The 16,885-nt window shown below is 38.5% G+C and overlaps 1 protein-coding gene across 1 annotated transcript; it reads right to left on the bottom strand.

Moving 5' to 3' along the window:
- Window positions 1–11,077: 11,077 nt before the first annotated feature.
- Window positions 11,078–12,456, bottom strand: LOC6630188 (opsin Rh3). Its single transcript, XM_002053221.4, has one exon. The coding sequence runs from the start codon at window positions 12,416–12,418 to the stop codon at window positions 11,273–11,275; it is 1,146 nt and encodes a 381-aa protein (XP_002053257.1). The 5' UTR covers window positions 12,419–12,456; the 3' UTR covers window positions 11,078–11,272.
- Between the last annotated feature and the right edge of the window lie 4,429 nt (window positions 12,457–16,885).

Raw genomic sequence — 16,885 nt, 5'->3', positions numbered from 1 at the left:
CGACATAACTCCACGCGGAGATATGACGTTCCAAAACGACATAACTCCGCGCGGATATAATATGACCTTCTATATCATCACGATTTTTTTCAAAATCTAGGTCGGTGCGAAAATCGAATCTTTTCCGATGATTTTTTTTTAATATCTCGGCTAATAGCTGTCTCCGCGCGGAGATATGACGTTCCAAAACGACATAACTCCGCGCGGAGATATGACGTTTCAAAACGACATAACTCCGCGGGGAGATATGACGTTCCAAAACGACATAACTCCACGCGGAGATATGACGTTTCAAAACGACATAACTCCGCGCGGATATAATATGACCTTCTATATCATCACGATTTTTTTCAAAATCTAGGTCGGTGCGAAAATCGAATCTTTTCCGATGATTTTTTCTTAATATCTCGGCTAATAGCTGTCTCCGCGCGAAGATATAACGGTTCAAAACGACATAACTCCGCGGGGAGATATGACGTTCCAAAACGACATAACTCCATGCGGAGATATGACGTTCCAAAACGACATAACTCCACGCGGAGATATGACGTTCCAAAACGACATAACTCCGCGCGGAGATATGACGTTTCAAATCGACATAACTCCGCGGGGAGATATGACGTTCCAAAACGACATAACTCCACGCGGAGATATGACGTTCCAAAACGACATAACTCCGCGTGGATATAATATGACCTTCTATATCATCACGATTTTTTTCAAAATCTAGGTCGGTGCGAAAATCGAATCTTTTCCGATGATTTTTTTTTAATATCTCGGCTAATAGCTGTCTCCGCGCGGAGATATGACGTTCCAAAACGACATAACTCCGCGCGGAGATATGACGTTTCAAAACGACATAACTCCGCGGGGAGATATGACGTTCCAAAACGACATAACTCCGCGCGGATATAATATGACCTTCTATATCATCACGATTTTTTTCAAAATCTAGGTCGGTGCGAAGATCGAATCTATTCCGATGATTTTTTTTAATATCCCGGCTAATAGCTGCCTCCGCGCGGAGATATGACGTTCCAAAACGACATAACTGCGCGCGGAGATATGACGTTTCAAAACGACATGACTCCACGGGGAGATATGACGTTCCAAAACGACATAGCTCCATGCGGAGATATGACGTTCCAAAACGACATAACTCCATGCGGAGATATGACGTTCCAAAACGACATAACTCCGCGCGGATATTATATGACCTTCTATATCATCACGATTTTTTTCAAAATCTAGGTCGGTGCGAAAATCGAATCTTTTCCGATGATTTTTTCTTAATATCTAGGCTAATAGCTGTCTCCGCGCGGAGATATAACGGTTCAAAACGACATAACTCCGCGCGGAGATATGACGTTCCAAAACGATATAACTCCGGGCGGAGATATGACGTTTCAAAACGACATAACTCCGCGGGGAGATATGACGTTTCAAAACGACATAACTCCGCGGGGAGATATGACGTTTCAAAACGATATAACTCCGCGGGGAGATATGACGTTTCAAAACGACATACCTCCGCGGGGAGACATTACGTTCCAAAACGACATAACTCCGGGCGGAGATATAACGTTTCAAAACGATATAGCTCTGCGGGGAGATATGACGTTCCAAAACGACATAACTCCGCGCAGAGATATGACGTTCCAAAACGACATAACTCCGCGCGGAGATATGACGTTCCAAATCGACATAACTCCGCGCCGATATGATATGACCTTCCAAATCATCAAGATTTTTTTCAAAATCTAGGTCGGTGGGAAAATCGAATCTTTTCCGATGATTTTTTTTTTTAATATCTCGGCTAATAGCTGTCTCCGCGCGGAGATATGACGTTCCAAAACGACATAACTCCGCGCTTAGATATAACGTTTCAGAACGACATAACTCCGCGGGGAGATATGACGCTCCAAAACGACATAACTCCGCGCAGAGATATTACGTTCCTAAACGACATAACTCCGCGCGGAGATATGACGTTCCAAAACGACATAACTCCGCGCGGATATGATATGACCTTCCAAATCATCACGATTTTTTTCAAAATCTAGGTCGTAGCGAAAATCGAATCTTTTCCGATGATTTTTTTTTTTAATATCTCGGCTAATAAATAGCTGTCTCCGCGCGGAGATAAGACGTTCCAAAACGATATAACTCCGGGCGGAGATATGACGTTTCAAAACGACATAACTCCGCGGGGAGATATGACGTTCCAAAACGACATAACTCCGCGGGGAGATATGACGCGCGGATATGATATGACCTTCCAAATCATCACGATTTTTTTCCGATGATTTTTTTTTAATATCTCGTCTAATAAATAGCTGTCTCCGCGCGGAGATATGACGTTCCAAAACGACATAACTCCACGCGGAGATATGACGTTCCAAAACGACATAACTCCGCGCGGAGATATGACGTTTCAAAACGACATAGCTCCGCGGGGACATATGACGTTCCAAAATGACATAACTCCACGCGGAGATATGACGTTCCAAAACGACATAACTCCGCGCGGATATAATATGACCTTCCATATCATCACGATTTTTTTCAAAATCTAGGTCGGTGCGAAAATCGAATCTTTTCCGATGATTTTTTTTTAATATCTCAGCTAATGGCCGAGATAACTCCGCGGGAGATATGACTTTCCAAAACGACATAACTCCACGCGGATATGATATGACCTTCCAAATCATCACGATTTTTTTCAAAATCTAGGTCGGTGCGAAAATCGAATCTTTTTCGATGATTTTTTTTTTATATCACGGCTAATAGCTGTCTCCGCGCGGAGATATGACGTTCCAAAACGACATAGCTCCGCGCGGAAATATAACGTTTCAAAACGACATAACTCCGCGGGGAGATATGACGTTTCAAAACGACATAACTCCGCGGGGAGATATGACGTTCCAAAACGACATAACTCCGCGCGGATATGATATGACCTTCCAAATCATCACGATTTTTTTCAAAATCTAGGTCGGTGCGAAAATCGAAACTTTTTCGATAATTTTTTTTAATATCTCGGGTAAATAATGTCTGATTTTAAAATGTTATACCTTTTTGAATGCGTACGGATCCCTACCACCAATTGGTATTTAAACAAACATTCAAACAAAAAAACTAATTGAAATTTTAGATGTAGGTGCTCCTAGTGCCCGCGCATTTCGAGTTTGTTTCCGATAATCGATAACTTAGTCCGTTTCGAAGTAATCGATCAAAATCGATATCGATATCGTATTTTTTGGACAATTTTGGTAAATAATAAAGGCTAGAGTCACCAAACTTGACATATAGCTTCTAAAATAGATTATATATCTGCAGTTGATGTTGGAAGAAGAGGGTTCAGGGTATCCCCTAGTCGGGAGCTCCCGACTAGAACCTCTTACTTGTTTAAGTTAATTTACTTGCGCTTTAAAACCTCTTCTCAAACTGAGTTAATAAAATTTATACGCGCGTTTTTAAGCAAATTTCATATTCATATTTAATTTGCTTGATTCCACAATCAAATTGATATTTTGACACCTTGACAATAAAAACTTTTCAAATGCAAATGAAAAGCTCTCCGTTAGCATTTTGCATCAGTGAAGACAAACACGAAATTGTAGAGATGGTTGACAAAAAAAAAAACAATATGACAATGCTTGGGTGCTTTTTATGTCACCTTAGTTTATTTTCTAAATATTTATACAAATACGTACGTATAGACTTGTGTCTATATTCTGGTGCAGAACATTGAATAATGTCAAGAGTAGGCAGCACTTGAGGAACATCATTGAAACAGTCGGAGATGAAGCAAACACAAATCGACAACAATAATAAAACAATATTTAGAAATTCGAGCACATCGATAAATACATTTTCAAGGAAGTGAACTTCAAAAGCATTCAAGCTCATCTCTTCACACAAATGTTTGCATACCAATTTTATATTTACCTGCTTGCCAGAAAAGAAATAAATACAACTAAACTAGCAACTAGAGATTAAAAACATATTTAGCATACAAATCATGCAAAACAAATATTTTCTTATACAAATTAGTTTAAACTAGATTCAACCAGCCAGACAGTTTAAATCAGTGTCAATTGCATATAAGACGATTTCGCTTGACATTAAAATTGGATGTACACTGTTCAAGAAGTCTTCAGGTCGGACTTTCTACAATTGATAAACAAAATAAATGAATATCAATTTATTAGCAAATTAGATTATAATAGCACTTTAGAAAATGTGCAAAAATTTTATTAATACACATTATTGATTGAAATAAACATACGAGTCGTATGAATAAAAAAGGCAAGTGAAGAACAACAATGCTTTGCACTGCGAAATGCCTCTCACTTTTCTCACATCACCTCTTTTTCTATGTGTTCTGCACCGCCCATGGTGCCGAAATAAATGTAAATGACAAAAAAACAATGAAACAAACGACGGAGATGACATTCGCAAATACCTCGACGGATACCCTTGCATCCGGCTTCGAGGCGGCAGGGTTGTAGTCTGGTCATATTGAATGTGCTCTTATTTGCGGTTGTTGACTATGAGTGGGACATGACGCGCATGGAGGTGAAGACACTACAGAAGCAGTACCAGCAACGCATCAGCTGGTGCTATATCCTTGGCAGTCCAAAGGCATGCACATTACCATATGGGTCATTACAGAGCGGTAATATCGATGTTGAAAGCCATGGCCAGGATCAAACTGTTGGCCAGGCGGGTAGCCCACCACTGCCAAGCATATGTGGCAAGTAACTGCAGTAGCCACAAAATCTGCCACAGAAGCTCAATCTAGCGACAGCAGCTCGTCGCAATTCAACGACAGGTGAGACGGCGCAGCATTAGTCTAAAAGCGCGCATGAAAGCTGGTGCCGCAAATCCAATTGAATGAATTGCTATCTGATGCGGCCCAGGTGAACGATGAACATGTTTTCCCAATTTTCTAGTTTTTGCATGAGACGTGCCCCATTTGGGTGAGCCACGTAGCACGCAAAAAATATTGCGGAAAGGTATGAGTCAAGCTGTACGATGAAGAAAATTCATTACTTTACGAAGTGCTCTTCATATTCATTTTATTTCTTCCGTCTTTTTGCTGATGGTTAAAAAGGGCAAGACATGCATTTTATTTCGATTAAAGGGGCCTGTTTGACAGACCACATACTTAAATTCAATGAAAGCACAACATATATATAGTCTAATCCTTAGCGGAATGTGAGTTATATCCTCTTGTAACAAGCGTGTTTCACCTTATATATACCTTCATTTTATTTCTTTAAAAAAGATACAAGTATCTTTTTTGGTTCCTAATTAAAATAGTGAAGGTTGTAAGTGCTAAATATGATAAAACAATATTTTACTTTTAGAACATCTAGTGCCCGATGTTAAAAAGATTTTGTATGTACTTAGCAATGCAAAACTTATTGAAGCCGATTTTGGTCAAAATATTTTCATACAATAAAAAGTTTTTGGATCGATTCTTCCGACAGATGTACTCCTGCTACAGAAAGAAATTGGGAGACTAGTCCGGACAGAGAGACAGACAAAGTAAAATTCATCATTATCATTAGAAAAATAAATAAAATAAAATATTTGAAAATTGCATGATGCGGCAATAATGAAAAGGGGTCTCAGTTACACACAATTTCATGCCGAATCATCCAAGCAAACAAAAATATTGCTCAATCAAACCCAAAACGGTCTGACGAGACCAAAAATCTGATCCCATGGCTATGCTGAAATATGTTAGCGTGAAACTTGAAATTGTACTAATCAGCCACAGAGACCGCTCGAACGAAATCAATTCTATGGAGCTTAAGTTATGCTTGCCCAAATATCCGGAGAGGCACAAGTCAAAGTAAAGCCAAAGGAAGTCGTGACTTTTTATCACAGTTCGGATGTCAAAAGGAACGTAGAAAAGATTTACAAAGCTTTAACGGAACTTATACCCTGTAAAACTTATGCACGAAGAAATATTTTTAAAGCTCTTATAATGTGAAAAATAATTAAGGCTGACATGAAATATTTGCCTTTGTCGTTCGTTTGTCGTTTTGCTCTTGTCCGATATGCTTTTATTGACAGGATTGTCTCAGTTAGTACGCCAACAATTTGTTTCCTCTAGAGCCGTGACTCCCGATTGGTCCGATAAAACTATCACGCTGCATGCCACTATGAAGGCACGATCTAATTTCTAGTTAACATTTTGAATTGGCAATCGAGTGCCAATAGCTTATATACTAAATTTCCTTTATAAAACTGTTTATAGTTTTCTGCTTAGATAACAAGCCATTCGGGGCCCATAAAACGTTCACAGTTCCAGTTAGTACCTGGCCACATAAAACCAATAAAAACAAAAATAAATAAAAATATGTCATAAAACTCTTGTTAGTTATATGAGCTGCGCTTGCATAGTAAAATAAAAACATAAAATAAGGCCGCGAGCCTGCGTTAGCGATGGGGTCAAGTGGCGCAGCGACTACTGTTAGAGAGAGAGCGGCCATTAGACCGAGAGTTGTGCGGGGAGGCAGCTGCCGTTGACATTTTTGTTTGGTCATAAATAACATTTTATTTGGTCATAAATAAAATTTTAGCAATCAACAGCGACAAACCCAACAACGTAGACGAGGCGAGGACCGACCAGGTAATTCGCAATATGTTTACATCGACTGTTTATGAAAAAGCCGTGCGATAAGTAAAACAACAGTTTTTTACGTGTGAAAATCTCTCTTAAGGCTGTATGTGACTGCCTTTGCGTGCGTGTGTGTGTGTGTATGTAAGTGAGTTGTAAGTGAGTTGTAAATGCGTCTGTAATCAAATAACCGCAAAACAGGGTCGGCTTTCTGTGCAGTGTGGCAGAAAATGTTATTAAATCCAAAAAGGGTATGATTTTTGTTTAAAAAAAAAAACAAAAACATTTCAAAATAATTCCTTTTTCTGTTCGTGTGCGCACAATAAGAACAAAATCATTTTTGTTTTCCACAATCCTTTAGACTGCTGTGGGGCATTTTCAATATTATTATTATAAATTTGTTTGCTAAGGTGATTTAGGAATAGCCCAAATAAAACGGGGGTTATTATTTAATTTAATTTATATGATGTTTTTGATTTCTTGATTGAAAACTGTGGAAAATTTATTTGGTAGGGAAATCTTCGCACTTTAGCTACTTGAACAGGCTAGGTACTTCGTTCGTGCAAGTAAGAAAAAAATGCTGTAAGAAGTCAAAAAACTTTTACTACAAGCTTTGGAAACTTGCAATGGAAGACTGTGAAAACAATTTTCGCGGTCTTTGCATTATTCATAATTTTTGCAAATTTTTATTTAGTTATTTATTTACAGCATTATATTTTTCCTACTAGCGCACACCATAAATATTAAAGTCCACTACAGCTTGTATCTCAGAATTCCCCACGTAATTAATGCTTATTCCGAATTTTGGCTCTGTGCGCCCAAGTGGCACATTAACTTTTGTTGTCGCGTTTGCTATATAAAGAGCATGGATTTATAAAATGCTCACCTTGTTTAATGGCAGTTTAATGCGTTCTTAGGCTTAGTGACTTGAACTCTTAAGATCTGAGCGAGTGTCTTTTAAGATTATATTTATAATTTTTCAGCTATGCAATATTTATGATATAAATTAATACAAAAACAAGTACAACGCACAATTATGAGTCTTAAGGAGTACTCTCAATCTCATGTACATGTACTGTATAAGATATACATGTTAAAATAAAGAAATAAAAAAAACTGCGCTGTGTCTATTATTTACGAATAAGTCCCATTGCAACGGAACTGAATATAAACAAAACGTTTATTTCGTAAAGTATGCTGCATTCGCCCAACATTGCTACCTCCAAATTCAGTCAACTTGATCGAGTCGGCTATTGATGCTGATCAAGAATATATATACTTAATGGAGTTGGAGATGCTTCATTCTGTCTGTTACATACATTTTCACAATGACATTATACTCTTCACATCCATTTTCAATAGGTTGAGGGTATACAACAATTAATAAAAAAGAAAGCGAATTTTACATTAACTATATATATTTATATAATATATAATCTATAATCTCTTACTATTTCAATTTTATAAAACAAAAAAATAAAAATATGGTTTCGTGTAGGATCTATAAATCAATTAAGTGCATGCACCTTTCTTACTTTACCTCAATTTATCTCAGACTTTGTAGTACAATAGTAACAGCTGCAAAAAAGAATAATAAGCTGTAAAGTTATGTTGCAATGGTGGCATATTTCGCCATTTCTCGACCGCCAAGTATTTCAAGCGATTGACCAGAAGGACTTACATTTTTTCTTGGGTGTATGTGAAAATATCGTAACTTCACACTCAACTTTTAGCTTTGAACATTTTCTGCTGCCCGCCTCTTTTTTCGTCTAAGTGTGCTGTGCGTGTTTTTGTCCATCCATCCTAGGGCGCCAAACCAACGTTAAGAAATTCTAGTACATTTTTTTTTTAAATTGTTCAACAATATGTTCTTAATTTTCATAATAATCAACATTTTATCTGACGGAAAAATTAATTATATATGAAAGCTGCCTTGGCTGCAGAAACTGGCCTATCGTATCATTCTACAATATATAAAATATAATTTAGCAATCGATTCGTGGAGCTGTTCAATTTTTAACTCATAAAAAACACTAATTTTGTAAACATTATATAATAAATTATAAATTCTTCGCATTATTAATTTTATTATAATTATTACTGATATTATTCGTAATTACATATTGTGTTTCTCACTACTATGAACTCCCGATGCTACACTGGACCAACTGCCTATCCGCGTAGGTACAGCACATGCCAATTGGCCATCAACTATCGTCTGAAATTATTTCAATAACTTGCTTATAATTCCAACAGCTGAACCAGTGGCAGCCGCATCAGTAAAAGTGGCAGCAATAACAATAACTGCTTCCACACTGCTGATAAGCGGACGCTATCCTGCGGTCAAAATATTTGCTTGCCTCAGCGCTGAGGGCGCATCATCATTCAATCACGACAAGGACCTGCCATTAGCTTCAGACGTCTCATCGAGCTGGTAGCGCAAGGTTATCATTAGGTTTACGAGCCTTATGCGATTTTATTGTCGAGTTAAACGCAAAAATAATGTTTAATATTAAGCGCGAAGGTAAGTATACCTGCGGCACGCTGATGTTAAATGCCCTTTGCCTTACTGCATATATGTAAGTATAGTTCGTATAAGTATAGCTCGTAAATGATGAGTTTGATTAAAAATTTGGAAAACAGAATATTATTTAAGTTCGGCATTTTCGCTCCAATGTTTGGTTCAGGGTAAATACAAAATTGATATTCATGTAAGTAGAGGGGTGCTCATTGTCGTGTTTAGTTTAATTGGTCGCCTAAGATAGTCTTAAACAAATAATAAATAATCAAATTATGTTTATAAAACTAAAGTCTCATTTAAGAAAATATCACAATATTATACCGAGGGCAAGTCAATTAATAAGTTGGGAAACATCAAAACACTATGCAATTTTCTTTGGGATACATCAATCACAAATTGGAATTAAAAGCTCCTTGTAAATTGTAGTATCAAGTTTATTCACTTTACTACATTTTCGTAACAAAAACATAATGTTCTGTTGGTGTAAATTTCTGTATATTTTGAGTAAAGATATCTTTCGTTTTAATCCTCCTATAGATTTTACAATACTGGACCCAGCCGAGCCGATAGGGAGAAATAACAATAAAAGCGAAAAGTGAACAAAATATCTGCATGAAATTGGAAAAATACGATGATACTTTCAATGCAAGTGAAAGAATAACAATGTCAGCTTAAAATCATGGAGAGTCTGAACTGAGTTCAACGCCACTTTTTTCTGGCACTGTGCACGGGCTTGGGTGTTGACGTGCATATCGAAGTGTTGGCTTTTGTGCGCTCGGGGAACTGTACAAATTTACTGGATAGTTTTTGGGCATAATTTTCAGTACGGATGCCTTAAATATATATTAATTTCGCAATTCGTTTAACAAGTGAATTTTTAGCTGTATTAAGCCCACCACTTGACAGGCTGCATTAGTTACCGAGCTACCGACTTTAAAGTAAAATTCACTTAGTTGCAATTTTGCATTTCATTAAATTGGCGCATGCTAAGCCATATTGATGTTTTTATGTGCAAAAGTTAGTAGTTGTTGGCCGCCAGCCACTGACCGCGACTGACCTAAACACAACAGTTTGACCCGTCGTTTCTTTGACCTACGAAAACAAAATCGAGCAAAACGAGCAAGAATAGTACGCCGAAACGCTGTGTTTTGCCAAGTTTGCGAAAAATATCTTGAAAAAAAAAGACTTCCATACAATAAATTAGTTTTCGAGCGATCGTTCCTGAGGCAGCAATAAGATATAGTGCGATGTTGGCAGGATTTGCTTATATCAAGCTTAGTGCAACTATTAAATCCCGCGTTTTAAATAAGATTTTGTATACGCAGGGTGCATCTAGAAAACATACATGTCACATTTAGTCAAGATATATTGAAAAACCGATGGTTCCTATGGTTGCTATATGACATAGTGGTCCGATATTTGATATATGATAGAATATGATGGGATTATACATATGCATATATGAGGCGCACAGTAGAATTAACAATTGCTGAGTTTTGCCCAAATATCTTGATAAACAATAATGTTTTTTATATAAGAACCTACTTTTCGACCAATCGTTTCTATAACATATAGTGGTCCGATCTAGCCTGTTCCGACATATGTAATGCGTGCAAGAGAAAGAATAGCTTCTGAACCTTTCATGTGAATGGCTTTTAATCTGAAAGTTCGCATAGAAACAGACAGACACAACTGGTCAGTAATAAAATACAAATGCAAATATATGTATGAAATTTGTGTCGTTTGAATTGCTTGTGGAAAGTATTATTTAGTGAAAAGAAAGTAATTTAGAGTGCTGAATTAATGTTTTCAATCGCATTCACGCATTGTATTTCAGCCGTTGTTTTTCTTTCGTTTCGCTTTCTAGGAAGGACTGTCATTGATGGTGTTAAGAGTTTTGACCGACAAGAGAGTATTCATTGATTGCTTGCACTTATTATCTATTTATTTCAGAGCATGCTACTTAAAATAATTAGAAGACATAATATAATTGTTAACACAATTTCTTTTTGTTACGAATTTTTGTTATAGTTGTTTTCCTGGCATTTCTTATTACGAATCGAGTTCAGTTAAGTTCAAGTCCATTTTGAGCGGTCTTTAGCAATGTCACAGCTCTAGGCCTCCGCCGTCGTTTGCTGCTGCTCGTGTGTGGTCGTCGTGGAGGCCACCGTGCTGGTCTCGGGATTCTTCTCACTGATGGCCAGCCAGGGACAACGCTTTTGCAGCTCCATGCGGTATCTGGGATGACTAATCGCATACACAAACGGATCTATGCAGGCCACCATTTTGCAGGTGCAGGCCGGTATCATTGTGGCGCCCGGCGTCAGCAAGCTCTTGTCCCCGAAGGCGCCAATCAGCGACATAACGCCGTACGGTGTCCAGGATACAAAGAATAGGAAGCAAATGGTGATGGCCGCCTTTGCAATGCGTATCTCAGCCGTTTCCTTGCTCTTGTCTACATTGGAGCGCAGCGATTCGACGTTCATTTTCTTTGCCTGATCGCGCAACGCCTTCTCGTGACTGAATACATGGCTCACAATCTGACTGTAATAGTACAAGATCATGCTGGTGGGGCAGAAGAAGCTGAAGAAGAATATGGTGGCCACAAACATGCGCGTATCAAAGTTGTCCGTCAGATAGTCGAACGTGCAGGAGGTCAAATAACCTTCGGGCACAAAGCGACCCCACGCTTCCGTATAACAGGCTACCACAAATGGCGTGGCATACATATAGATGAATATGATCATGGCTATGGCCTTGCCGTGCGTCATTTTGCCCTCCATGGGCCGTGTGATCACATTGTAGCGATCGTAGGCGATGAACGCATTTGTCGCTCCCGCGCCGATGCCCGTGTAGGAGCCAATGATGCCATAGATCTGGCAGCCCAGGTTTCCCAGCGCAAAGCCCTGGTTGAAGCTGTTGTAGATGAATATGGGCGTTTTGCTCATCATCAGAAAATCGCAGATGGCCAGATTGATGACCAGTATGTTCGAGGGTGTTCGCAGCGATTTGGCTGCCGTGAATACCCAAATGACCAGGCCATTTCCAATCAGCGACATTAGCGTGAAAAATATGTAAAGTGTACCGAGCAGATAGTTCAAGGACTCCGGCGGCTCTGGGTACGTTAACCAGTGCTCGGGTATATGACGCAGTTCATCCGGCGGCACATTCCACCCCAGCAATCTTGACTCGGCCGCCAGACGCGCCTCCGGTCGAAGCACAGTCGACACATTTCCGATGCCACTTATATTAAAATCCATGGTCCGCTTGGCCACATTGATGGATCTCTCTTTGCCCAAGACAAAGTCAGCGTACGCTCCACTCGGCCTTTATATATGCGCGCCCGCAATTGGATTAGCCGTACATTTGCATCAGCATTTGTGGATTACAATGTCGCTCCGACTAATCCCCTAACCAAATTCGCTGAATTAACTGTTCTGCATTGATTTTCCATTTCTGTGCCCTATGCACTAATCGATTGAGGTGCTTCAATCTTTCGACAGTTTTTACTTTGCTTTGTATTTTCCGTTTTTAAACTATTTCCCATATTTCACTTGAACGTTATTCGATTCCCATTGCATTCTTTCGTACTGTGTATAAGTTATATTTTATTTATTTTTATTATTAGCTTGAAACTAGGTTTGATATAATAGACTTAATTAATTTTAGTTAGCCATCGATGTTAAAACCCTACAAAATTCTTATTAGAATAATACCTCATTAAGAAACAAAAAATGTTTTAATCGAAAGCGATTTACATCACGTTTGTAAACATTTATACCAAGGCATTATCTCTAGAAGCAGCTGAGCCAAGCTAGGAACCAAATCATATTTTTTCCCAAAAATGGCCTGGTTCAAAATAAAACAAGTAAGAGGTTCTAGTCGGGCGCTCCCGAACCCTGAACCCGCTTATTCCAACACCAATACAGCTCGCACTACGCGCTTGTTTGGTTTAGTATTAAAAGAAAAAAATTTTAAAAATGCCTTTTATTGGAGAGTATTACAAGTTGAGTTCTTAACTTGATTTATAGCGTTGGGGTGGTAGCGGGATGGCGATATTTATAAAATGAAATATACTTGTATATATACTATTGCAGAATATATGTATCAAATTTGCTGACTTTTGCTTCCGTTATTTATATAATTTGCTCAAAAAATAGAATTTCGATATTGATTTTTGTCGATAGCTTGAAAACGAAGTAAGTTATAGATTATCGATAACAATCTGGATCCGCACATGGACTGGGAGTACCCGCAGCTAAAATTTTCTCTAGCTCTTATAGGTTCTAAGATCCGTGCGTTCATACATACGGGCAGGCGGACAGACAGAATTTATGAGGCCGGATATGCTTCCTTCTGCCTGTTACATACATTTGCACAAATACATTATACCTTTTTCCCATTTCCAATGGATTTAGGGTATAAATAAATATTTAAAAATAAGCAGCACATACACACAGCACAGAAAACAATACAATCGCATTTGCAAGACTGATGATAGACTTAAATTGGCTTAAATTGCTGGACAAGTTCACATGCTCAGACAGCAAGAGAGTAAGAAATACTCATTATTTGCATGTAAGCAGGTAACTTCTTTGGTAGCTCTCCTCCATACGATTTGTGAGATAGAATGACATCGTTGTTTTTATCGGGCTGCCACTACAGGAAACTGACTTGGCTTACTCTCAGTGCTTTCAAGGCTCTCTCATTATGTATAGGGATCGCTTAAGTCGATGGGTGGGTATGTGTCCACACAAGCAACAATGCTCACAAACTCAATTTTTTCTCAAATATCGGAGAATCACTTGCCTTTCCAAAGGACGAGTAACATGAACTTATAAATGGGTTTTCCACGTCGTATCGATGCATTGTATATTTAGTGCTGCTCGCCTACTTATAGATTCATAAGACAAAAGTGTAGCATACTTTCATGCGCTTTCAGGGACCAAAGAAACAAACAGGCAAATGCACGCATATATGGAACTATGCTTGAGTGCGGGTGTGTGCACCAACAATTTATGTCATAAATCATATTACAAAAGTCCACAAAGGCATGCAAATACTCCTCTGTAGCCCTGCCAAGCCACATACCCCTCAACATGGTTTTCACTCAAATTCATGAATCGCAACAGCAACATATATAGGTATGCGTGACTGTACGCATGTGTTGGTATGTAAACATGTGCCTATCAATGTGCTCTAAGGCCCCACAAAGATTGATTTCCCTTTGTTTATCTTATACCGATGGAATATGTTCACTTTCATACTCATAGCCGACGTACGCTATATTTTCTCTATCCACCCTATACACCCACTCTCAAGTACCCCGCCGCGTTTGGCCAATGAGCCACACGACAACTTTGGAATCCATGGGCAGTCCAGAGTATATTGTGTATGTATTGCCTACCAAAATAATATACAAGTATGTTAAGCACTCGCTGGATCCGATTCCCGTGCTATGGTTTTTTTTTCTTTTTTGATGCAAACTGAATGACTCCTTCGGTGGCAAATATTTCCCAGTTGACAATTCATAGCAACAGGAAATGGCTGCCAGTGCAATATAAAGCGAAAGAAGTGAAGGCCAACTTGAGATGGAGATTACATTTTATGGTAAATTTTACGATCAACAAATAACCCCTGTACAAAACAAGAACGAAAATACAGCATGTCTTCAAATAACAAAAAAATCGGAATTACTCTTCGTATATTTAGTTATTCGAACAATTTTCAAATGATCCTGCCACTTAAAGCTATTCCTTATTTTTTAGTTCCTTATCATTTTGTAGGGATGAAAGAACTGCTTACTCTTAAAATTATTCAAAATGGCCTTATTTAACACAACTCTAGCCTGTTTAGGCTGTATCATTCAATATATTATAGAATCGTTTTAAATGAAGTTCAATTGTGAAAATTAAATTAATATTGCATTGTTCAGGTTGTGCATACATTTTTGTTTTGCGGGGCTCTCTATCGGATTCTACACACAAGCTAATTGCACCAATTTGACTAACGGCGACTATTTTTGTTGCTGGTGCTTCTGCCATTGTCAAGCAGCTGCTGCCTAAACTCGCTGCTGCTGCTGGTTGAACTTATGCATTTGCATGCATTAACATTATTGTTGCTATTGTCGTCATTGTTGCTGCAGCAGACTGCAATGCATTTTATGCATTGAAGCAACAGCAGTGACAACAACAGTAAAGCCAAGGGCAACATACCCCAAAACAAGAACAACAGCAGCCCCTTAGGTATCATTTCAATTTCAACACTTTGCAAACACGCCACAGTTGTATCATTAACTATAAAGTTTGCATGCGAATTGCGTCTGCTGTTGCATAGTTGTATTGTTGCCTCTGCGTGTGCGTGCGTGTTCTTGGGTGGCCATTAGTGCGCTCGCTGACGGAAATGGCCGGCAGCAACGACGCCATAGACTCAGATGAGTTTAACGCAACGTCAGGTGCAGCAGCAAGTAGAAACTACGACGTGCAACAAGCAACTAGCAACTTGCCACATTGCAAGGAGACTAGTTACCCTTCTGTTTGTTATTTCATAAAACTTAATTGTTACATATTTGCTGCTCTATTTGTAGCTCCAATGGTCAGAGCTGTATATAAAATTGTTTACTTACCGTGTCCCACTCCTCTTACAATAATTGGCAAACAGCAGTGGGTGATACTAACGCTTATGAACAACAGCAACAATACAAATGCAACAAACAATGAACTGCACATGTATATACCTTAGCTGCCGCCTGAGTAACTGCACATCACATTCGCTTTAAAAAATAAATCATGAAGCATTTGTCACCAGTTAATGCAGCAGTTACTCCAATATTAATATCTATTAAATTCCTATATTCGATTTTTAGAATTTTAATAAGAATTCACATAAAGGCCAATGCATAAAGATAAACACGAAAGAGCAGCATACCGAAGACTGAATACTCTTGTATTGTAGTAGTTGTAATGATGTACATACCAGAAAGACTGTGCCATAAAACCGTGGGATATGTTTAAATTGAAAAAGCAGACTATATCGACGCGGATACTGATATAAGTACATATGATGGGGACATAGATGTCTTCTTTTTTATGATACCCTGTGAAAAAAAAACATAAACATTCATTACAAACTTAACAATAGTATATAAAAGAAGTGATATGTTTTACTTTTCTTTGTATATAGTTCTTTAATATTTGATATATGAAAATAATTAAGTATATACTGGAATTGCATAGATCACTTCTTGGCTGCACTTTATTGTCTTATTCTTTTTATCCGTGCATCTGGACACATACTTGAGCAGGTATCGTGATGTTGGGTTTGCTCTGCCAAAATATAAGACTGAAAGGAAAGTGAAGGAATATGCAGAAAGCGTTGCAGGCGAACTTAGTCGCAAAGTGGCTTCCTCTATCAACAGACGCTAACTTCCGGTTTGGGGCAATCTCGATGCGGACATATATTTAACTTATTTTTACAGCGACTCTTCGGCAAGTCAACGTTCCTAACTCACTCGCATTTCAGGCCCTCATTACTTATTACTTTTAGCTGCGCACCACCTTTCTTCCTTGGCTTTGGCATTACTTCCGGCCAGTGGCTCAGATTTTGAGGGTGCGATAAAATTACTATCCAGGGCGCTTTTCGACACTGCCAGACAAAATTCACAGCATAGTGCAGTCTGCGGTGTGGTAAACTTAATATTTTTCAACATGAGGCGGTCGTTACTTCCG

The sequence above is a fragment of the Drosophila virilis genome, chromosome 2 (assembly GCF_030788295.1).
Source record: "Drosophila virilis strain 15010-1051.87 chromosome 2, Dvir_AGI_RSII-ME, whole genome shotgun sequence".
Taxonomy (NCBI): Eukaryota; Metazoa; Arthropoda; class Insecta; order Diptera; family Drosophilidae; genus Drosophila; species Drosophila virilis.
This window is presented reverse-complemented; position numbering and strand designations above follow the sequence as displayed.

Excerpts from the sequence above, each read along its gene's own strand:
- LOC6630188 (XM_002053221.4), bottom strand. The coding sequence starts at position 12,418 with ATGGATTTTAATATAAGTGGCATCGGAAATGTGTCGACTGTGCTTCGA.